General features: G+C 48.0%; 1 protein-coding gene across 1 annotated transcript; it reads right to left on the bottom strand.

The window, feature by feature from the left end:
* Window positions 1-5,217: 5,217 nt before the first annotated feature.
* On the bottom strand, window positions 5,218-17,895 carry ASTL (astacin like metalloendopeptidase). Its single transcript, XM_077306270.1, has 9 exons — window positions 17,744-17,895; window positions 15,886-15,981; window positions 14,915-14,976; window positions 14,471-14,561; window positions 13,091-13,208; window positions 11,414-11,595; window positions 10,476-10,557; window positions 9,667-9,812; window positions 5,218-9,299 (listed from the first exon to the last, which is right to left on the bottom strand). The coding sequence occupies exons 1-9, from the start codon at window positions 17,799-17,801 to the stop codon at window positions 5,449-5,451; spliced, it is 4,686 nt and encodes a 1,561-aa protein (XP_077162385.1). The 5' UTR covers window positions 17,802-17,895; the 3' UTR covers window positions 5,218-5,448.
* Window positions 17,896-24,575: the final 6,680 nt, after the last annotated feature.

Here is a 24,575-nt window from a genome sequence, read left to right as displayed (position 1 = left end):
AGGCTGGGGTCATTTGTACGCAAAAGGTCCAAGTAGTTTAAAAGGGTATTTTGAACCCTTTGTGAAAGTTTTCTTTGGCTGAAAACCTGGTGAACTTCTGCTAGTCAGAATAGAGACAGGCCTCTGCTAAAGGGACCTGGGGGTTCAGTCCATGGGGGGAAACTGAACACAGGGGGAGGTTATACCTTCTCACATACCTTCTCACAAGCAGTTTTTGTGGGGCCACCTCCTGCGTAGCAAAGTTACAGATTCATTTTACAAGCATGGCTCTAGTTTACTCATGGAAGCTACACAACCACCTGTATTTTCAAAGGGATAGGCTAGTCTTGTTCCTTTCCTAGTCCCTAGCAGGGTTGCTAGCTCTGGCCTGGGAAATACCTGGAGATTTGGGGGGTGGAGGGGTATAACATTATAGCTTTTCCCTTCCAAAGCTGCCATTTTCTCCAGGCAAATAGATCTCTTGTCACCTAGAGGTCAATTGTGATAGCGAGAGATCTCCAGCTGCCACCTGGAGGTTGGCAACTGAGTTCCTAGAAATCTGCACATGGACAGGCGACATCTCTGACATCTCTTATTGCTTCTTAGTGATAAGGGTTGTACTTGTGTGTGAGAGAGAGGAGGGGCATCCCCAGGGAAACTGTGTGACTAGCAACATACCATCCCCCCTCTCTCTTCAGCCTCCAGTCTTTTGCCCATGTTTTAGTAGCCCGGGAAAGGCAGCTGAGATTTGTGAAGCCATGAAATAGAAGCATTAAATATCTTTCTCATTCTCTATGTGGCCTCGATACGATTTACCTTTGAAAGAGCCCAGCATTGTGCTATCAGCACCTGCGACAACCCTTAACATAAAGCTTTTGGGAAACTTTTTTGTGGGTGGTGGCTGTATGGGAATACTCAGCCAAGGAGCGCCCTCTGCCGGCTCAGAATTTTACTCAGAATTTTCAATGGAAGTGCTTGACAGCAAAAGTATTTGCACCCAGGGACACAACGGGCGCCAGGATGCACCTCTGCACTGTGGACTTCCTGGGGGCTGGTTACATAGCAAAAGCTCCTGGCCACCCCTGGAGTCTTGATGCCCCACCTCCAAGCCTCAAGGAACATGCCTGACCAAAGGAATAAATGCACCTGTAGGTGCAGCCTGGAAATCTCCTGAAACTGGAGACTAGAGAGATCCGCTCCCCAGGGGGAAATGGCTGTTCCGGAGGGGGGACTCTGCAATGACAACTCATCTCCAGGATCGTGGAGATGAAAAGGCTTGCTTGTAAGGGGGGAACTCTGTGGCACTATGCCCCAGAGAGCTTGCAGGATGCCAATCTCCAGTTGGAGCCTGGGGATTTGCTGGAATTGTGGGTCAACTTGATCTTTATTATGTTTAGTGATATGTATCTAAGAGATAAGACAAGCACAAACCAGGAAAACCCAATCAGTTCAGGATGTGACCCAAACCCAGTTGTTCTACCAGACTGGTTTGGGATGGGGGGTGAACTCCCCAGGGTTCTAGAGGTTCCAAAATTGCAGAGCATCCTCAGCTGGCCATTCTCTACCTGCCAATCATGTTTGGTGAAAAATGGACTGGGGAGATCTGAGTTATGTACAACCAAACAAGGTGCCCTCAAGAAAAAGATTTCCAAGGGGGTGTCAGGTGAAGATTCTGGAGTATATAGAATGGGCCCTGTGCAAGCTAGAGGCATAAAATTCATGGCAACCTCCCCAAGATGACCCCACACACACACACACAAACACACACACATGCCCTACAAGTTACGTGTGGATTGAACGGGGAGAGGGGTCCAAGTTATGGACACCCAAATAAAGTGTTCTCAGGAAAGTGTTTTTTTAGGAGATGTCGGGTGTGGGTTCAGGAGTATATAGAACAGGCCCTGCATGAGCCAGAGGCATCAAACTCATGGCAGACCTCCCAAGGATGCCCCACTTGGGGAGGCTCCAAGTTACAGCCCATCAAAGAAGGTGCCCCCTCCCAACTTCTGGGAAAATGTTGTCAAGTGTGGATTCTTGGCCATAGAATGACCCTATGGGACCTAGTAGAGGGGAAGCATCATATTTGCAGATCTCTCTGGGATGGACACCCCCTCCTTGCCCCCAGAAGCACATGGGAGACAAGTGTTTCTGGCACTGTAGCAGATGGACGTGTCCCTGGTCAGGCCCTTCCTCTCTCCAACAACCTGATAAACATAGGGCTAAGCCCCCTCCCCCCTCCTGGCCTGGGAGTATGAGCCCAATTTAAATCATTACTTGTAGCTGCCAAACTTATAGGATAGTTTAGGGAAAAGTTATTTTCTCTGCCTTGTGGGGTTATGCAAGGATAAATAGGAGAGAGATGAAACCCTATATTTGGTACCTGAGCTTCTTCCAAAGAACAGATGCAGCAGATATGCATCTGTGGAAGAAGTTCATCCTTCTTGAAGTCCTGTGGTTCCCTAGCAGCATGGAGTGCTTCCTCCCCCACCCCATAACCAGAGGCACCGTCAGACAACATGGGATCCAACTAAGTCCTGCCTGTTTTGAACCTGCTCCTGAGTGTGTCGTGACAACAGCATGTACAAAAATAGTACCATGTTAAGCACAGAAATATTTTCCAAAGAGCCTCTGAAGTCCAAGACAAAACCGGATAATCGGTTAGAAAGCACAAAGAGCATGCCGTTGTCTGCGCATAAAATGCAAGTAGGTGGAGCCACAGAAGGAATGGAGAAGGGTCGAACCCTTCACCTTTGCAAATCAAACCCTGGTGCTTTTTTTAAGACTAGCATCTTTCACCCTTTAAATGCATTGACACAGGGCATTGGCCCAGGGCATTGGCCCTGGTTAGCACTCCATGCTGCTACTAGATAGAACTGAGCCAAGCCCCAGGGGTACAAGACTTTCCTCACTATGCCTTTCCAGTCCATCAGGGGGACAGCGATAGACCAGGGCAGAGTCTGCACTTACTTTGTTTATTCCATTGTCAATCCTGTTGAATTCAGATCGCTTTGAACTCGGGTCTTCCTCTTCCTCCCCCCCCCCCCATTGAAACAGGATGTGGTTCTGCACGTGGTTAGGGTAGTTCAGAAGGGGGGGGGGAGCCAAGCCTATTTCGTTCTTTTCTTGAACGGGAGGGGGGGGAGGCCAAGCAGGGAGCCTCTTTCTTTTCTTGGGGAGGGGGGGAGAGGATCGAAAAAGGCAGAGAAGAGAGAAAAAATCCAAGACTGACAGAAGTTGAGAGAAATTAGGGGCTTCTCCTTTAAGGCAAGTTTGTCACATGACCACCTGTGGCCAATCACGGGTCCTCTACCACGGAGGAGAGCCCAGATTCAAAACAGCCTTTAAATATTGAGCATTAAAAGCACTCTAAGATATTGCACAATAAAGGTAGGGTCACTCCGGATCAATCCTTCTTGTTGCAGAAGGAAATTTTAAATTGCCCCAAATCCAAACGGAAATCGCATTCTGTGTAGAGGGCAGGGACTGAATCGATCTGGGGTTGGAATAAAAACTCCATGCAATTTACACCCAGGTGGTGGTTAAGGAGTTAACTCCCCTCTCTCTTCTCTGCACAACTCCGAGGCACACTGAGGCTGCCCAAGCCTGCCACCGGCCAGGAGGGACCCAACCAGATGTATCGTTTTGATCTCATCTGTCAGAACTCACCAGACTCGTTTTCAGCTCCAGCTCCGTCTCTGGGCTTTATTCCAACATCCAAAATGATCACTAATAATGGCTGGAGCCTAAAAGCAGCACAGATGTCGTTAATTCACAAGAGCTGCAAAATTGCTGGAACTCTTACCACTGACAGAAGATCTGGCTACAGTGCGCTTCCCTTCTGCTGCTGGAAGGCAGCCAGATAGAACAGCAGGGCCAGCCTGCAATTGCCCCTGAGGGTAGAAGCGTCTCCTTCTATTCAAGGCCCATTAAGAGCTGGGGTGTCAAGGCACTGGTGGGCTCCGTACTGCCCACTGTCAGATCGCCAATCTGCAGCCAGCAGCTGTCAATCTACTGCTGCACATCCTCCTTCTTCGCAACTGAAAGCTGCCACTCAAGAACCTTCCCAATTGGCATTTCCCCCCCAGGAGCCACTCCACACGTTTGATGGGGATAACAGACTCCAGTGCCTTTCTTCAACGTGGCGCTGACAGCCCTGAGTGGCTAATTATCCCGCCTGCCTCTTAGGCAATTTTCTCCTCTTCCGCCCACCCTCAAACCTTATTCCAATGACACCTTTGAGGCAGAGCCTAGAAATCCTTTCTTTTCGTTCTGGGAGGAACTCTTCTTCTTCTAGCCATCGGTCCCACCAAAAAGGTCCAATAAGGCATCCCTGTCTCCTAAAAAGAGGCCTCTAAGTATCTTATATAGATTGGGGTGGGGTGAGGAGTGTTAAGGAAAGGCTCACTTCTGGGGGGGGGCAGGCAAGTGAGGAGATCCAGGAAGAAAACCCGGCTTGAAAGTTTCACATGGGAAGTGGAAGCCAGCCAAGCAGTGTGGGACCAGGAGGCAGAAGTGAGGATGGTCAGCTGAGGATAGTACCAGGAGCTCCAAGTTGTTCCAGATCAACATTAACAGAAACCAACAAAAATAGAGTCCCATAGCATCTTTAAGACCAACAAAGATTTATTCAAGGCGGGAGCTTTCGAGTGCTTGCACTCGAAAGCTCACGCCTTGAATAAATCTTTGTTGGTCTTAAAGATGCTATGGGACTCTATTTTTGTTGTGCTACTTCAGACCAACACGGCTACCCACCTGAATGATTAACAGAAACCATTACTGAAGTTCTGCTCCTAACAGCAATTTCAGCAACAGGAGTCTGTATTCGGATGCACTGAATTAAGGGGTAGCACAAGAAGGATTGCTGCAGTTCTTCCTACCACTATGCAGTTCAGCAACGACCTGGATATCAGAGTAATCTTTTACCCCCACTAAAGTCTTAAGTACAGTTTAACAGCTTTTTCTTCAGGCCCCCAAATCTCAAGAATTGTGGCCTTCAAACACAGAACTGAAGTCTACAGCTCCCACAGTTCTTGGGGGGGGGGGGTTAGCCACGACCCCATGGCATAAAACCCAGTACAGCTTTCCAATATAGAGACATCAACAGTAAGCCCCCTATACCCATCCATCCCCCCCTTCCAGAGCACTTTTGCCATTCTAGAAGCTCGCTTTTATTTTGAAATGTGTTATGTCACTTCTGCCCCCCCAAATGTAGTAGAAGCATTCGAGCAAGTCAGCATATGATGAAGGGGAAGTTTATTTTGTGTATTTGAACAAGGCTGTCTTCAGATAAGGAAGTCATTGATCCATTAGGAGCACATGTCCCTTTGGGAATACTTCTTTCTGATTTTGCCTCCAAGTCCCTAGGATTCAGATGCCCAAATATTTCAGGCTGGTGATTCATCTTCAGGGTCACTGTCATGGGGAAATGAAGCCACCACTGCTCAGTTATTTCCTATGTAGCAAAGACCTCTAACCATGCTGATGGACAGAAGTTGAGTGGTCTACAGAAGAGTGTTTTTTGTGCTCCAGTGCTATTTTCTTCTTTTGGATTATTTCTTCCTGTCTCAATGCAGTGTGGGTTTCTGCAGAAGGACCAAGCAGCTCCCTGTTGCCCACCACTGAAGGACTCCCTTTGACTGGAAGTAGCCCATTGTTCCCATTTTCACTTTTGAGTCCTTGACTTACATGTGACTTATGATACTTCAACTGAATTCTGACTTCATTTGGGCTGAGAGTTTGGGGATCCACCAGTGAGACTCCTGTGGTAGCAGTAACTCCTTCAGTGGACTCCATGTCTGTCAGATACATACCTTCGGAACTTATCTCCAAATGAAGAGTTGTCTTGGTCTTCTTGCTGTCCAAATTGTTCTGGTTGCCAGGAAGAGAAAGTGCCATTTCTGTTGCTCTTCCATCCCCTGGGATAGGGCTTCCCATCATCTCCAAGACCAGTTTTCTAGTAGGACCAACTGAGATGTTCATTGCCTCTTTCTTCCCATGGATAATTATGGGTTCTTCCATGAAGGAAGGAATGGAGGGTGCGTAACCAGACTGAGAAACAAGTTTAGCAGCTTTAGTGGTAGTTGCTATAATACCACCACCATTTTGTGCAGTTGTCTCTGATTCCAAGGCTAAATTCATTGCTGTAGCCATTTTACCTAATTTAGATACTCCACCCTTCCCTTTCTCCAGGAAGAGCTTTGTTTGTGTCCCTTCCATAGTTTTAAATGTTGGCCAGATCGTTTCATGTTCTAGTGTGTGTTGTGGGATTCCTATCTCTTTTGACTCAGCAGTGCTTATAGTGTGTCTTCCATGAAGCCCCAGGGTGGAAGCTCTAGCAGAAGTCATCCTGTAGATTTCAGTGCCAGCGTAAGTCCCCAAGCCAGCTTCCCCATTTTTCTTGGTAGCTCTGCTTGGGAGGTCTCCTGCCTCAATGGGTATACTTGCTTGGATTTCCAAAGAGGGTATAGGAACAGCACCGGCTGAATATACCACGGATGCAGATGTAAGACCTACCATAGATGGGAAAGTTTCCTTTATAGGGCCGATAGCAGCAGGTCCGCCTCTGTAGCTTACAAACTTGGGAGACTTCAGCAAGCCAGTGGTCAAGGGCAGAGTTGTCCCTCTAATGGTAGCATGAGACATTGATGTTGACTGTGTGTCAAGGAAAGGGGGAATGGTGGCCCTTTGGGATAAATCTTTCTCAGAATCAGCTGTGGCCCATTTCATCCCAAGAAGCATCTCTTTGGTGGCATTTGCTAGATTAATAGGCTCCTCTTCTGTAAAGGGGCTTGTTTCTCTAGGCTTAGAAGAAAATTTACTTGGGTATTGTGGAGATAAGCTCTCAGAACTCCCTGTAGATTGCGTATTCCTCAGTACAGGAGACTTTGTTTGTTCTTCTGTGTACTTCAAAGTTTGGTTACCAAGAACCAAAGAGGCAGAAAAGCTGGAAGAACTAATATTGGAAACACCAATCCTGGAAACGCCTTCCCTCATTAATGTGATCCCTGAAATATTCCTCTCATATGGCATTGTATACTCCTGCTTACTCACTGCAGATGAAGTTGTATCTTTAGGGACTTCCACAGAATTTCCAAATCCAGTACTTTCGGTCTGGTTTCTGGACCCACTCATCCAGGGGAAGGCAGTTCTGGATTCATGCATGGGCAGAAGCATCCCTTCCAAAGTGGAGATATGTTCTTTGACTTCTGTTCCTGGACTAGGTTGGCTACTGGACCCCAGTTTGAACGCTCTCTCTAGGAATGACAATCCCTTAGTTTGAAGTTTCAAGTCAGAAGATTTTGCTCCAGATGTAGAAGCAACCATTTCTTGCATTAGAGATGTTGCTCTCCTTAACCTGGCTTGTGTATCACCGTTTTGTGCTCCAGTTACTAGTGAGAAGACATTATGTGGCTGTGGGGTCTCTGTCCAACCAACTTCAGTGTAGGATAGCATTTGGCTCTCCACTGACTTGCTGGTCAATGCTCCCTGCATAGATTCCTTTCCATGGGCCTGGGTTTCTTTTGTTTCTTCTGTTGCAACTGGAATTTTGCTTTCAGTTTCTTCCTCCTGGCTCACTGTGACATTTGGTTCTATAGACATGCTCGACATGAATGCAGCCAATGCTGTTCGTTTTGTTTGTGGCCCTTCAGCTTGCACACCTGTAGATGTAGCCAGTCTTTCAGCAAGAGCTTTGAGGCTATATTCTGCAGTGATAGTTGGCAGCAATATTGAATTTTCTCTTTGTTCTCGCAGTCCAGGATTTTGAGACCAAGAAGCCCCTAGGGGGGTTCTCTCTGTAGGGAGCATGGTCTGGTTGGTTTCCTTTGCTGGTGAAGCTGGTTCTGTAAAGGAAGTGGAATTAATTCTGGTTGGTGCTTGGCCAGATTTCATTGGCATTACACTAGCTTGTACCCATTCCGGCTCAAGGAAAGACCCTGAAGGTGTGACATTCTCTTCCCAGCTTCCCTTTCTTATCAGACTATCAGGTGGCAGAGAAGACCACTCCACTTGCACAGAAGACACCATAGGACCATTTTGAGAGAGAATTGCCTCCTCCTTTCTTGAAGCAGCAAGATGGCTTGTGATGGCGGTCCAAGAGGGGGTGGCTGCAGCAGTAGCAGCAACCTGACCAAGATGATGGTCTTGAACTTCTGAACTTCCGAGGGCTACAGCTTCCGCAGTACTAGGCATTTGTTCTAAATCGCTTGCTGGAGAACTTCTTCTGGTGCTGGAGTGCAGGATATACACTGGTCTACTCCCCTTTGTTCTGTAGGAGCTTCCAACGTCCTCTTCTGCCGTTCCATTGAGAATGCTGATGGCCAAGGACGCTTGGCTCCCTGCTTCACTGCTTATGGTTGCTTCCACTCTAGTAGTGTGTGAAGCAGCAGGAGAGGTTGTTGCCTGCAAGGAGCTTGTTTCTTTAGTCTGAACACCCTCCCTCAGGGGCACATACATGAAATGGCCATGGTCATGTCCAGAGCTGCCAACTGATTGCTGGGTGAACCCCTCTGTTTGTTTCTCCATCATCAGAGTAAATAAGTATCCTTCAGTTGAGTGCAGAGGGCCACTTACATCTTTGGATTCGCTGCTCCCCATTACCAGTAGATTTCTTGTCTCTGTAGGGGTGGAGGCTCCTGTCACAATCTCTGTATGTGTGGCTCTTGTGCTAGAAAGAGGCCAGAATGGAGCTTTTTCACTAAGCCTTGTAGAAGTTCTCCAGACAGTATCATTTAGAAGCGAAGCTGCACTTCTGGGCCCAAAGGAAGTAGCCTGTTTCACTTGGGGAGCAGTTCTTGTCATGATGTCAGCGGCCTTTTGCTGGCTTGGTGAATAGGCTCCTTCAAAGTCTGAAGGTTCGGTTTTTAGCTCCTTTGCACTACTGGTTGGTTTCTCCAGAGCTTGCCACAGAGTGCTCTTCTGAGCTACCTGGACTTCTGTTCCTGTGGGCTGGGTTTCAGATGGCACTTCCTGAGCCACAGTTAGGAACTCCATTTTGCTGGCAGCCCCTGGAGGTGGTAGGGTTTGGTTATGCCTCCCTTGGGTCAGTGTTGCTGCCCATGGAATTTTTGTGGGTGAGGTTCCCGTAGTATCAGAGCCTTTCCCAGTAGGCTTATTCAACAGCCGCTTAATGCTCACTTTGGTTTGTTTTTCTGGCTTCTGAAGAGTCTCTCTAGCAGGTTGGGCCATTTCTTTGGCCTCAACGATGGATACAGGACTTGGGTGAGCGGAGACTTTGATTTGGCTCGCAGCTGAACAGGGCTCTGCTTCAAGTGGAATGAAGTCCTTTATTTTCTCCTGCAGAGTTCTCTCCGTTGAAGCTTCTGAACAGGAACACAGTGAGTTAGAGCAGGGGTAGTCAACCTGTGGTCCTCCAGATGTTCATGGACTACAATTCCCATGAGCCCCTGCCAGCGTTTGCTGGCAGGGGCTCATGGGAATTGTAGTCCATGAACATCTGGAGGACCACAGGTTGACTACCCCTGGGTTAGAGCATCCATCACCATACCTGGGTATCCTTTGTGGCTTAACCATAACTCCCCAAAACCAAGATTGCTAACTGTTTTAATCTACTAAAATTTTTAACCCATCAAGTCAGGATATAAGATGCTGTCCTTGAACCTATTGCTTCTTACTTGTCTCCAGAGACGGCAACCTGTACTCCCCTCCAGGACATCCCCCCTGCCTTACCTGGCTGCAGGGCCATCTGAGAACACTTGTAGAGCTTGTTGACTCTGGCAATATCTGAACTGCTCAAGTTCCACCGCTGCCCGAGGAAGACATGAGAATTGGAGAGTGGTGTAATGGTAGGCAGGCCAGTCATGCTGAAGGCATTCCTGAGGAGGTGTATGGAACAGGGTGTCTGTGAGTAGTAACTATTCTGGACATATTCTCCAGCATGACTCTCCCATAGTTACATTATCCTGCATAGGTCCTGATTACCAGCAGCTCCCCTCTAGTCACCTCAAGAGAGCTCAGGTAACTTTGAAGGGCAGATTGAGTTGCATGCATTTTCCATGGTTTGAAGGATGTGCATGGATGTTTTAAGGTGGAGACCTTTTCAGATGAATGGGAAGAGCATAGTCCGGTGCTAAGGTTTGAAACAGAATAACTCTGCCCTTGCAAGGACAATCTCTCCCTAAACATGGAATGTCTCTTTAACAATATGGAAACAGTTTTTAGTAGCTGAAGGGATGGAAACTTTTCACAACTCCTGACCTAAAAATAATTTTTTTAAGGTAAAGTTTTATAGTGTCCAGGGGAGGGTTATCTAATACATTTGATCCCATCCCATCCAAGGATGGGATCAAATGTATTAGATACATTTTTTTATCTACTGTCCACATTTTATCCTTACAACCTTGTGTGGTAAGTTAGGCAAGCAGCCAGTTGGGAACTGGGCTAAAATCATCTGTATGAGGTCTTGAAGCTCATTCTCCAAGATCCCAGCCCAGCACCCTAACCCCTTTGCTGCTCTGGCCTTCTGTAGGCTTGCTTACCTGCCATAATGCATGACCGATGAGTAGTCATAATCTACTAGCATGTTGGTATTCCAAGACTTCATGAAGTTTATTTCAAAGCCTGGAAGACAAGGAAATTATGCACGGTGATGTAACCCTCATGGCCCTGACCTGGCAATCATTAATGGAGTTCCATCTGGTCTCCAATCTGAGGAGAGAGCACTCAAACAGCCTTTTGCCTCAACCAGGAGGCATCTGGGGTGTTGTTCCCCTACAACCAACTTGTAGAGTTATGGGTACCAAGGAGAGAGGGGAGGCAGATGCCTTTAAGGCTGTATAAGCAGAGGGATCTACAGACCATGCAAGTGTATGCACAAACTACAGCTGGATGCAACACAAACAGCATTTCTCCCATATTGTGCTTTACAGTATTGAAAACGGAGCACCAAGACATTTCCACAATCTCAAACAGTTTTGGTCTTTTCTCCCCTAGGGAATATAGTTTTGAAGGGCAGATTGTTCTCTGTATCCTTGAATTATAATTTCCAGTACTGTATTAGAAGCCAATTAAGATGGTATAGAACCATGTACATTTAAATATGTCCCGAGGTGGAATTGTTTCAAACAGACATCTTACCAAATCTGATAACATAGAATCATAGAAGCATAGAAGCATAGAATCATAGAGTTGGAAGGGGCCATACAGGCCATCTAGTCCAACCCCCTGCTCAATGCAGGATCAGCCCTAAGCATCCTAAAGCATCCAAGAAAAGTGTGTATCCAACCTTTGCTTGAAGACTGCCAGTGAGGGGGAGTTCACCACCTCCTTAGGCAGCCTATTCTAGACCATGGTATCCACATCTCCACCATGCTGTTTCACAGGAGACAGACAAGCTCAACTTCTGCACCCAACTTCTCAGCCTTATTCCAATGCAACCGTGTCCCTTGGACAGAGGAAGAACTGAAGCAGAACTTGCCTGTCAAGATTTCATTCCAGGAGACGTGGATATATTTGTCTCTGTCTGCTCTGCAGTGCTCGTGCCAGAAGCCCAAGACGTGCATGAACTCATGCAGAGCCACTCCTTTCCCCCTCTTGAGGCAAGCAGGAGCCAGCGACACCACCTGCATCCCACCAACACGGCCAACGCTGGAGAAGCAGCTGGGGAGAGAGGCACAGAGAGGCTAAGGGAGAGATGGGAAAAGGCAGAAGTGACAATGCTATGAAGTGATCCATCCAGCCCTCTGGCCAAAGTGTAGGGAACCTTCATTTAATCTGTTTCCCTTTCCATTAATATCTCAGTTGGTTCCATGGAGAAGTAAAGAGAATGCAAGGCTGCAAGCCAGCTCTTAATTTTCAGCCACCATTGAGGGGTCCTTAGCTGCCAAGTGGCAATTGAGAGCCTTTGGCATTTGCAGATGAAAGGGGTGGGGTGCAATCTGTTAGACCAGGGGCAGTCAACCTGTTGTCATCCAGATGTCCATGGAGTACAATTCCCATGAGCCCCTGCCAGCGTTTGCTGGCAGGGGCTCATGGGAATTGCAGTCCATGGACAGCTGGAGGACCACAGGTTGACTACCCCTGTGTTAGACTATGTATGCTTACCAAGAGTCAACCTCTGTCAGAAAAAGGGTTAAACTTTATTAACACTGGTTGCCAGTGGGAACAGGCATTAGTGGGACCTGTGGCTTGTTTATTGGGATGCCAAATGTTTACTGGCCATTGCTTACATGCTCACTTCTCGTGTCTGCAATTAATAATGGAAGAGAAGGTTTTCTTTTTCCACCCTTTGTTCCAGAAGAAGAGAACTGCTTTAGGCAGGAGAGAGATCCCTATTGGAGTTGAGCCATATAAGAGCTCCACCATGAAGTATAGAGAGCTATACATTCTCTTGATTTATTTCCAAGTTCCCCTACCCTGGTAGTCTAGTAAAATATGCTTTTTATTCTATCACACTGCCTTGCCTGGTCTCATCATTTATATATTAACTCTGCTACTACTTTTACACAAAATATCCAGCACAATCCGCTTGGGCTCCAATGTTGCAGAGCCCCTCTGCCTGACAAAGCCCCCTAGCCAGGAGCACAACTCTGCAGGAAGAGGCCTGCACGGACAAGAGGGTGGAGGGGACGGGCAGAAGAGGGTGCATGGACAAGAGGGTGAAGGGGAGAGGCAGAAGAGGGTGCATGGACAAGAGGGTGGAGGGGAGGGACAGAAGAGGGTGCATGGACAAGAGGGTGGAGGGGAGAGGCAGAAGAGGGTGCACGGACAAGAGGGTGGAGGGGAGCGGCAGAAGAGTCCTGCATGGACAAGAGGGTGGAGGGGGGGGGACAGAAGAGGGTGCATGGACAAGAGGGTGGAGGGGAGAGGCAGAAGAGGGTGCACGGACAAGAGGGTGGAGGGGAGAGGCAGAAGAGTCCTGCATGGACAAGAGGGTGGAGGGGGGGGACAGAAGAGGGTGCATGGACAAGAGGGTGGAGGGGAGGGGCAGAAGAGGGTGCATGGACAAGAGGGTGGAGGGGAGGGGCAGAAGAATGCTCCCAGCCACTATAGGGGTTGAATCTATCAAAATACCCCGTGGCCCTCCCTGCAGGCCCTCCTTCTCCCCACTATACCTTCAAAGGGAGCCTCATTCTCTCCCAAGTCACTTACTAACCCGGAGAGAGGAACAATGGAGATGAAGTCCCTCTGGTAGGAATATGGGATGAACTTGACACAGGTGAACTTGGCAAAGTCTTCAAAGGCTTCCTGGATTATCTTTATACTGGGTTTATCTGAAGAGGTAACCGGGACAAGAGTAGCAGCGATGCAGCTGCAGTCAGGGCTGTATTCATTTCGCCAGAAGATGATCGGTACTCTGGATTTGCTACTTGTTTCCTCCTTTATCCACCAGATCTAACACATTTCACGTAGGCCTGTAGCACTATCTTTAAATAAATCACTACATCCATGGGGAGTACATCTCTGTGACCCTCCACTGTAAGATCTAGGGAATTAATGCCACATTCTAATGACAGGCTGCCAGCGTAATACAAACTTGTCATTGTACAACAGAAATAGATTTGCGACCAGATGTCAGGGCTGATCCCAGAGCTGGTAGGAGAGAGACTCACATGGAGCAAAGAGCTCATTCTTAACGGCTACACTTGTTTGCCAAGTCCTCTAGTTTACAGAGCTAGAAGCTGACTCCCCCTTTAAAGAAACAGAATCTCTGTTCTGTTCTTGTTACCCTGTTGCACTGAAGCACTGATCCTGTGCAGAATTTACCCAACTTACATTAGAATCCTATGCATGCTTATTTTGAAGTAAACCCTCACAAGTGTTCAGTAGGGCTTCCAGCCTGGTAAATGGACACAGGACTGAAACTTTTGGGAAGCTGTTATGCTGCCCATACCCAACTGCAAGCAGCTACGCACTCCAGTTTCTAAATGGCATCACCAATGCCTAAAGCGAGAGACATGGCAGATGGCTTAAGCCTTGTTTATGTAAGGTACTTCTGTAGGGCCCATTCCATACACATAGAATAATGCCCCTTTCAATGAGTGCTTTGGCAGCTGGATTTTCCTGTGCAGAACAGGAAAATCTACTTCTAAAGTGCATTGAAAGTGCATTATCTATTGTGTGCAGAATAGGCCTAGGTTGAGCGTTTGCATTTGGGGATGCTTTCATTTATTTACATAAGGTGAAACTTGTTGGCCACATAAGGCCAACAACATTCCCCACATACTCTGGATCAGGGGTAGTCCATCTGTGCCTCTCCAGATGTCCATGGACTACAATTCCCATGAATCCCTGCCAAAATGGGAATTGTAGTCCATGGGCATCTGGAGAGCCACAGTTTGGCCACCCCTGCTCCGGATGCTCAGGAATTGGAGATTCTTTCTCCAGTACTCAGGAATTGGAGATTCTTTCTCCCCTTTCCTTTTAGAGTCCAATTCAACCCAGAAAGCAGAAGCAGAAACCCACTTAGTATTTGTTCCAACTCCCCTCACTGCCCCCCATTCTTAAGAAGAACTTTCAAGAGACTATTCCTCACCATACTTGTGAGAGATAACATAAGGAATTTGGACAATCCCACCCTTCTTTGGCCATCTTGGGTTGGCTGATGAAAATAGCCGGAACGGAGTCTAGAGGAGCAAGAACAGACGTCAGTCACTGAGTTCTCCTATGTACAACATTCAAGGGATTCCTGCAAGAATGTTTCTGGAGTATAAGAAATCCAGTGTAGTGGTTTCCCCCAGTAGAGACAGGGAAAACCCCACAACTCAGGCCATGAGGATGCTAACCAAGATGACTCAGTCCCCCACCTTCCCTTTCCGGCAATCAGGTGTATGAAATGTGGTGACAAGAGACTGAGGTCAGCAAAGCTCTCGCCCACCCCCTTCATGCGCAGCAGCATCAAGATCCACTTTAGGGTACCAAATAACGTCAGCAGGCCACAAGAAACACCCCTCTGCAAGATGACTCCGTTATTACTCACTGCCTTGATAATGTCCCCTTCAATCAGGAAGCTGCTTTCTGGGGCCTCCAGAGGGATCAGTGCTGGAGAGAGAAAAATGGGAGTCCTCATTTGATGCTCACCACAATGTAAGTTCATAGAGTCAGATGCCACATGCTCATGTCACTGGGGCTCCTCTTCATAGATCTCGATTAGCTCAGGCAAGCCCGATTTTATCAGATCGCAGAAGCTAAACAGGGCTGACCCTGGCTAGTATTTAGATGGGAGACCTTCTAGGATTTGGGGTCATGACACAGAGGCAGACAATGGCAAGTCACCTCTGAACATCCCTTGTTTGCAGGTCAGACAATCCTTGCCACATGGCACGCACTAAATAATTGGGGGTGAGAACTTTATTTATTTTAAAAATTATATTTATAAAATTATAGACCACCACTCTCGGCCCAGTCGGCTCATGGCAGTTTACATTAAAAATATTTAAAAACTTTAAAACCCAGCACAGTTAATACAATCAAGACAATTTGGTGGCAGTGACAGTCAATGCCCAACTCTCCCCTGCAGACCCTCAACTCTTCTGCTCGCAGCCGTAGTGTCAGAATAGATGACCCCAGGCGATGTTGGGGGGTTCAGATTACAAAAGGAAGGGAGAGACCCCATCTTACTTCCCAGATTTCCAGCTTTTTTGCTGAAATCCTGAATGCAGCCTTGACCTCAGTGTTGAAGCCCTAAGATTTCGACAGGATCTTGACGATGTGAGCAGACTTCTCCAAACCCTGGTGAGAAGCCAGAAGCCAGTTGTCGGCTAAGGTTGCCAGGGCTGGCTGAAGGTTTAGTGACCTTCATGACTCTTCCAGTGGGCAGTGGAGCAGAACTAGATTCAGCTATGCAGCTGTTACTATTTCACAGAGTCACTTAAAATCACTGCAAAATCTCCATACATATACTTGACACAGATTCAAGCCTTTTTGCTATGTCTGGTGGCAAATACGTACCTTGGTTAATGTCAAGGATGTCGTCTTGGGAACCGCTGGCCTCGGGCAAATCATTGTCCTCTTGGAACACATCTTCATGGCCATCCACAAGCAGGGCTGAGAAAAGCAATTGAGGGGTGGAAGCTTCAGCCCAACCACAAACTCCCACAGGTCCATGGCTATCTCAAGGGATAGATCCATCCACCGTCAAGGAGCTCAGGCAGGTATGGAAACCTCCTCTGCATTTTACTCTCACAGTCACTCTATGATGGGGGTCTCCAAATGGTGACTCTCCAAATGTCTGTGGACTACAATTACCATGAGCATGGCGCTGGCAGGGCTCATGGTAATTGTAATCCACGGACACCTGGAGAGCCACAGTTTGACCACCCCTGCTCTATGAGGCAAGCAAAAATGAAGGTGTGACCAAGATCATTTAGTGAGCTTTGTGCAGATCTGAACCAGGGTCTCCCAAGCTTTAGCCAATACACCACCCCAATTCACACAGCTGCACTCTCATGCCTTGTGCAGTCTAAGCCAAGGAGATACCAGCCATTAGAGGTTCACACCATACTCAACCTTCTTTTTTTCTGCCCATAGTCACTCTTAAGTTCATGAATCCTAACAACTGCCATAATTTGAAGAAGGGATTCTAGTTCTTAGGTCACTCTCAGCCTAGCCTACCTCGACGGGCTGTTGTGAGGATAAAATAGAGGAGAGGAGAAGGGTGTAATCCACCTTGGTCCCCCATTGGGGAAAAAGGTAGGGTCCAAGTGAAGCTAACCAACAAGCTAGATCTATTTTTGCACTGCGTCACAAGAAGCCATCCCTGCAATGAGGTGCTTCCATAGAAAATACAGCAGGACTTTTGGTGTCATCAAGTTGGAGGAGGGGACAATGTGAAGCGACATTAGGAGGCAGAATGAGACTTTCACTTCAAGCCGCTATTGACTCTAAACTTCCCCCCACCCCCCACCCCCCCACCCCCAAAATACAGGTTTTTAAATTATAGTGCTTTCCTCCCAGCTCTAAGGCACATTCATCGCTGCAACAGAAACAAGGGGGGAGAGAAGAAATATTATACAAGAAAAATCTATTTCTTTTGGGCACCAGCAATGCTAATTTCCTTTAGATCAAATATGAGATTTCACCAAAAAGTGAATACGCTCGCACCATTTCACCCCACTAGACAAGGAAATGTTAGTAATGCCAAAAATGATTTCTTTCACTTTAAAGAAATAATCAAAGTGCATCATTTCCATGATTACCCAAGCGCCCTATGTAGGAAAACAGGGTCAGGGGGCAAGTGGGAAAGCATGAGGGGGCCCTGCCAAACATCCTGTTCAGGGGAGACAGGCAAGCACTCCAGCTCATGGAGGCCACAGCAGACTCCAGGAAAACCTCTAAATGGCAGCTTGCTCTCGACACTTCAAAACAGCCCCGGCAGGATAAAATAAGGCAGAGACTATCAAGGGACGGGACTGCCAGTTTCCAGATCAAGCATGGAGACCTCCCAAAGTTATAATTGATCCCCAGACCATAGAAATGAGCTGCCTAGAGAAAGTAGCTGGTTTGGAGGATGAACTCTATGGCTTTATACCCCACAGAAGTCCCACTTTGGTCCTGCTCTGCCTTCCCCAAACCCCATCCTTCACAAATTCCCCAACCATAGCCAAGGAAGCATCCTCTGCCAGGCTGAAATCCAAACAGAGCCCTTTCATGTTTCAAAGCCCCCCCCCCCAAGTCTACCATATTTTAATGGTACCCAAAAAGTGCCACACATTAGGGCCATCCTCGAGAGCAGCTAACTCCTTCCTGTGGATAGAAAACATCACCTACAGACACCCTCACAACAGGACCAGAGAGAAGAATCCTTTACCTGGCCAAAGCCAGAAAACCCGCCAAAATACAGGCCAATAGCCGAAGAGCACACCCATGGCCAAAACAACAGCTCTCAAGAGGCCACCTCCAAAAGAAAACAAAACAGTTCTTCTCCTGGCTATTAATGGAAGTGAAAATTACAGACAATGTCACCTACAGCCTGAAACAAATGGAGGCCTCCATGGCTCTTTATATAGTGTTAAGGGCCAGCGCAGGCACACCTGGAAGAGGCCTCTTCATTAGGGATACAGTTTAACCCTTTGTGTGATACTGGCCTCTCTAACATCCAGTATTTTCAAGAGAGGTTGGCCTGATGCTTGGGGGTAAGTTGCAAACAGAGGATGAGTGGGATTGCTTTGTGTGTTGGCTGTCTTTGGCATTCAGAGGTCTCCTCGCCTGCCTCTGAATGTGCAAGTTCTGTTCAGTCCCAGCTCTGAAAGTGTTTAACCCCTTTGAAAAGCCGCTTAAGACCACCCCTGGGTCCTCTGGCAATGAATCTCTCATGTCCCAAGGCTTGGGAGCAAGGCCAGGAGAGGAAAAAGAGACATGCACTGCCTGGCAGTTCAGCATCATACTCTACCCGGCCCAGATGCTAAACACAAGGGAGTCCTCGCTGTGATGGATGTTGAGATGAAAACTCACTTAGCGGATTAGACAGGATAAAGATACCTGGGAGAGCCTGTGCCATTCTGCCCATGGTCAGAAGACACAAAGACCACTGTACCTTCAGGAAGAGTATGGGAAGGGCAGCTTGCCATTCAGAGGCAGCCTGGGCAAGACGCACAGCACAGCAGCGACTGGCTGTCCTGTGGAAGGGAACTCTGCATGCCTCTTTAAGTGGGGACAACTGCAAGTTCTTCAGGGAAACAGTGATACAGAAAAGGCCTCCATCAGGCTTCTAAGAAAGGCCTAAGAGCAGGCCAGGCCATTGTTTTTAGGTCTGTTGGCGACGCTTCTCGCATGAAAGCATCTTTTGCGTTCTGACGTGACATTTATAAGGGATTTAGCACCAGAACCTGTCTTAAATGCAAGAGATCTGGCCTGGGACAGAGATATTGACAGTGATTCCTGGGTGCATTCCAAGTAATAAAAAGAAATTCATGTGAAGGTTGCCTTGAATCCAGATAGTCCCTCGGCTTGGGAGAAAGTTGGCTCCCCCTGCAGATTTCTCCAACCCCAAAGGGAAAACGGTGTGTGGCCACAAGGGGGCAATCAGACTCCACATCAAGTAAACGCGCACATTAGAAAGGAAGTCCAGCAGTACAGTGAATTCTTAAAGTGGGCAGAAACAGGCTCCATCCATCCGCTTGTCTGTCTCGCAAGACAGCTTTCATAATGGGGTTTATATAAAATCACAAGAGATTTGTCAAGCTTCTAGGGGCAATTCGTGGCCACTGCTGGAAACAGGATGCTGAACTCAAAGAATCTTCAGTCTGATCTTTGGTTTGTAAGAAACTTATGTTCCTATCAAGGCACAGCAGAAGGGCCATCATAAAAGGGTTGTGCTCTCCCAAAAGAAGGGGGAGATCAGTCGGGGACAGCTCTTGATCCCTATCCTAGCAAGAATGAAGAGGAAGTGAGGTTTTCTCTCCTGCCATGACAAGAAAGTAATGGGGGATAGCTTTACTAGTCTTATTTCTGCTTGTTAAATAACTCGCTGTTTAAAGCATAGCAGAAAGGTGTCAGATAGTGGCCATGCTCCATAAGGCACTGTGTAAGGGCATCCTTATGGACAGTGTTAGTACTGGTTGTCTGGTCTATATCTGGGGAAAGCAGGAATTTGTTATCAAGCAAGAACTGTTATCCATAATTTCTACACAGAACCTCCATGTACAGAGGCAGTGTACACCCGGAATACCAGATGACAAAAGCCAAAACAGCAGGGGCCCAATGCTTATCTCCTTTGTGGCCAAGGAATGGCGTGCACTTTGTTCTGACCCAGCAAGGTCATTTTTATGCTCTTCAGCATGACAACAATGCTGATCCCTTATATAGTTGTTGGGGAGGACTAAAATATAATACATGTGGAGAATGCCTTAATAATTGTCAAAGATATATATTTTACTGATCGATGGAGTTCTGCAATTCAAGATGTAGCCAAGATCTTGGAAATTGCAGATGTATCTTCACAGGATTCTTGCTGTTCCAAGCAACACTGTCCTCTGGAGCTGAGGTGTTGTTATTTGCTCAATGACCAGGTGTCTCTTGAGACTTCTGTGGGCTCCAATGTCAACTGGCAGGATGGTCACCTTCTTCTCCCAAAGTCTCTCATATTTATTTATTCATTATATTTATATTTCATCCTGTCTCAACTGACTCAGGGAGGATTACATCATTTTTTCAAAATCATACAATATAAAATACCTTTTAAAACCCAATTTACATTGAGATTCAAATACAATCTGTAGTGATGTTGCCCATAAAATCCTGATTCAGAATGGGAGGGGGCTGTAACTTTCTTTGTAGGTCTTGGTATTATGGGATCTTCTCCTGTTCTTTCTTTTCTGTTTTGCTGTCTCCTGGGATTGCAATGTCAACGATACAAACCCTATTTCTCATTTCCCCCCCTACAACTGTGTTATCAGAGGTGTTTGCTCCAGGTGTTTCTGTCCCAAATAAACAGATTATTTGGAAGTCCCAAATAATCTTTGTTTCATCATTCTCCATGAACTTGTCTGGTTTGTGCTCCCATGGCTAACAGGAAGCCATTTTTAAAAAAAGATTGCAGTGCAACATAGCTGCAACTCAATTATGGCGTTGTTTATAGTCAGCTTAAGCAATTATACTAGCAGTGACAATTATTATTATAATAATTTATTATTATTATTTGCTACATGTAGTATATCCTACCATGTTTAAGGAACAAGAAAGAAAGAAACTGTCAAGTAAACCGCACAGACATATCTTACACAGAAACTATTTCCTTTGGTATAAATTACCCCTGTACCCTAATATTATCCCATGAATGAGTTCCAGGAGCCTGGACAGCCCAGGCAAGCCTGAACGTGTCTGATCTCGGTACCTTAAGCAGGGTCAACCCTGGCTACTATGTGGATGGGAGACCTTCAAAGAACGCCAGCATCATGACACAGTGGCAGGCAATGAAAAACCACCCCTGAGTATCTTTTGCCTTGAAACCCTATAGGGTTGACAAAGGTCAGCTGTGACGATGGTCCTTTCCAGCACTGTTAGTTCCAGGGGGCAACAGAAGGTTTAAAACAATTTGGAATCGCACTCACATTATTGAGTATGGTGCTATTTCTATGGTACAACAGTCCTCATATTCACAACTGGATAGGTTTGTCCACAGCTTCCTGAATTATTGTTACAGGGCAACGGTGGACTCGTTTAGACCAGTGGTCCCCAACCTTTTTATCACCGGGGACCGGTCAATGCTTGACAATTTTACTGAGATCCAGGGCAGGCTCCACTTGCTTTCCCGCCGGCACCGCTGACTTTCCGCCACTCACTGGGGGGCACTGCCAGCAGCAACTGCGCAGTGCCATGCCGAGGGGAAGCCCCAGCCATGGCGGCCACTGGAGAGCACCAAAGGTGAGCCGGCAGCAGAGTGGCAGGGCAGCCCCTGAGGCAGCAGCTGGGGAGGAGGATGAGGAGGAGTCCTGGCCCAGTACCGACTGATCCACGGAACGGTCCCAGTCCCCGAACCGGGGGTTGGGGACTGCTGGTTTAGACTATAGCACAAAACAGGATGGCTGTTCATACTTGACAGTCAGAAACGTTTAACAAGTGATGTGAGTTTCCCCACTAACCACCACTCCAAGCCTCTCTAGAAAAAGAAGAGCTGTTTTTGGTACCTCACTTTTTACTAACTGAAGGAGTCGCCAAGCGACTTACGCCCTGTGAGATATATGAAGCTGAGAGAGCTCTGAAAGAACTGTGACTGGCCCAAGATCACCCCGTTGGCTACATGGGGTGGAGGAGAGGGGAATCAAACCAGTTTCCCCAGATTAGAGGCTACCACTCTTCATCTTTATACCAAGCGATGCCTGCTAAAGGACAATGCACCCACACCTTTTTCCAGGTGATGCTGTAACAAGGACTGCTGAACCTAGAAGTTAGCTCCCGGCCTGTGAGGGGAAGCCCTATGACCTCTGTGGTAGGCTTTGGATTCCAGGCGCTGCCCCGTAGCCTGAGAAGAAGGTCCTCTTTCTGCAGTTTCTGTTGGGAGACTCATTGCAGAAGGGCGCTAAACTAGGAGAGCCGCCATCTCTTAGGTACAAATAGTGGGGTCTTTATTTAGATAGAGGCTAGCAGCAGCATGAATTGGAGAAAGTCCCATTCTCACCCCAGCCATTCATTTGCTAGGGCCTTAGGAGTGCCCTCGCCCCGTCAGCCATACGTGGAGAATAATGTGGACTCAGTTTAAAAGATCAGGGATGATGTATGCCGTGTGCTCCAAATACCAGAAATATATAAACCAACATTACACCAATTAAGCGGGGGCCCCGTGAGAACAGGAGGGCACATTTCAGCGGTGTAAGCAGGCCAGTGGGAGAGAACATCTGAGCATGACTAAGTTTAGGGGCTGTGACGGCACCCCCAAGTGAGTGAGCGGCTGCGTCTGGGATTCTGTTCTTGGTACAGAAGCTTTGATTTGCCCGAGTGGGCTGGAACGGAGTGACACCGGGTAAATTTAGCACGTACGGAAAATTTCTAGCTGTGCATGTGGGTGGCTGATGCGCACAGAGGGATTTCTGCGGCTTTTTACAGACTGAATGTCGGTGGAGGGGAAACCATGGTGAGGGTGGCAGATCTCAAGAGATGGCCTTTAAGCTGGCCTACTCTGGTCTCTTGAATGGCCGCCTGATAGGCAGAAGTTAAGCCAGTGAAGCTTTTCCTAACAGAAATCAGAAGATGAGGGTAACCTCGCCATTTCTGCACATCAGCTGTTGCTAGAGGCTAGTAGAAGGTGGCACCAATCCTGGATTATCATGGGCAAATTCAGGAGCATTTAGGGATGGCAGCCTCCAGAACTCTGGAATTACAACTTCTAGACTACAGAGATCCATTCCCCTGGAGATAAGGGATGCTTTGGAGGGTAAACTCTATGGCATTGTACCCTACTGAGTCCTCTGCAAGCTCACCCTCCCCAGGGTCCACCCCCAAATGTCCAGGAGTTTCCCAAGCTGGAGATGGCAACCTGATTCTCAGCCCTGCTGTGGGATGGAAGGTCCTGGCAACTGTAGGAGCAGAGCAGTTTGGGGGCGTGTGGCGTCATCCCCAATTAAGCAGGAGAGGAAGATTTTCCTGCTACGTGCCAGTTTGCTTGCAGGTACAGACACAGGAGCCAAACCCAAAGAAAACTGGCAACCCTGCTGCCTTCAGACTCTCCACAGCAGGCCCTCCTCGCACCGGCTGCTGCAGAGTGGCGGCAAGGAAGGCGTGGCGCCGCTTCCGAAGCCTGGATCTGACAAAAGCAGCCGTCCAAACCAGCTCAGCGCTGGGTGACAGGAAGTGCTTAAGGGGCCTTCGTTAATTCAGCCTGCCAGAAAAGACAAAGGGGGAAGCTGGGAGATCTTAATCACACCGGAGGCAGACACAGAGACGGCAGGTGTAGCTTCCCATCTACGCAAGGCAGGATGTTGATGGGTTTCCGAAGCAGCAGAGCTTAAGTGCCCGGCTCTGCAAATCATCAGCCGGTGGCAGGTGGCTGCTGGGCAGAGGCTGCGCTCTTTGAGTGGCCCCATTTGACCTGGAGAGGAAAAGATTATAGATCTCTCCCCCCTCCCCGGCATGACCTCAACCTGCCATTCACAGCTAAGGCCTCCTGCCAAACACCCCCTGCTTTGGCTCCTGCTCAGAAGGGAGGGCAACCCACTGATGTCTGTAGATGGCCTGATGGACAGTGCCGGAAGTCTGCTGAGGTTCCTGACTCCGAAGGGAGGGCATCAATCATCTGCTACCAGCTTCCTCTCCTGGCTCTGACAGCATAAAGACAGCAGAGCTCAGCCCTGGCTGTTCCCCCCTGGCAGGAATAGAGTGAACAGGCATATTCTGCTGACAGATTTGAAAATAAAATAAAATAAAATAAAACCTTTTGTAGCCCGCCCTTCCTGGATAGCTCAGGGCAGGTAACATCACAGGTTAAACAATCCATCACACAGAAATCAGAGCGTAGGCATTAAAACGTATTCATACATTGCCTCAGCCCCCATTCAATTATGGCAGTGGGGTGGTCCCAGTTCTTTGCAGATCTTCCCTCTGTTTCAGCACAGAGGGCGGCATTTCGTGATGTTCTTTCTGGCCTCAGCCATAGGCCTGGCGGAACTGCTGTTTTACAGGCCCTGCGGAACTGATTAAGGTCCCACAGGACCCTGGTCTCTTTCAGCAGTGCTTCCCACCAGGCCAGGCCCCAGGATGCAAAGGCCAGGCCCCTGGCTGAGGCCAATCTCACCTCTCTGGAGCCAGGGATCCCAGGTGGTTTGGGTCAGATGCTCTTTGGAGGGCACAGTGGAAAGGGTGGCCCTGTAGATAAGCTGGTCCCAGACCGTTTAGGGCAGGGGATGGACAAACTGCGGCCCTCCAGATGTCCGTGGACTACAATTCCCATGAGCCCCTGCCAGCTGGCAGTGGCTCATGGGAATTGTAGTCCACGGACATCTGGAGGGCCGCAGTTTGCCCACCCCTGGTTTAGGGCTTTAAAGGTGAATCCTAAACCCCTGGACCTGTTCCAGTCTCCCCTCTGGAGCCAATGCAGCTGACCAAGCTATGGCAAGGGGCAAAAGACTCCCTGGTTCCAGTCTCAAGAGGCCACAGAAAGATGCTCACTTGACCCAAGAGGGGGTCAAGTGGAGAAGGAATCACAGTTA

This window comes from Paroedura picta, chromosome 12, assembly GCF_049243985.1.
Source record: "Paroedura picta isolate Pp20150507F chromosome 12, Ppicta_v3.0, whole genome shotgun sequence".
In the NCBI taxonomy this organism is placed as follows: domain Eukaryota; kingdom Metazoa; phylum Chordata; class Lepidosauria; order Squamata; family Gekkonidae; genus Paroedura; species Paroedura picta.
The sequence above is the reverse complement of the archived record's forward strand: the minus strand, read 5'-3'. Positions and strand labels throughout refer to the sequence as shown.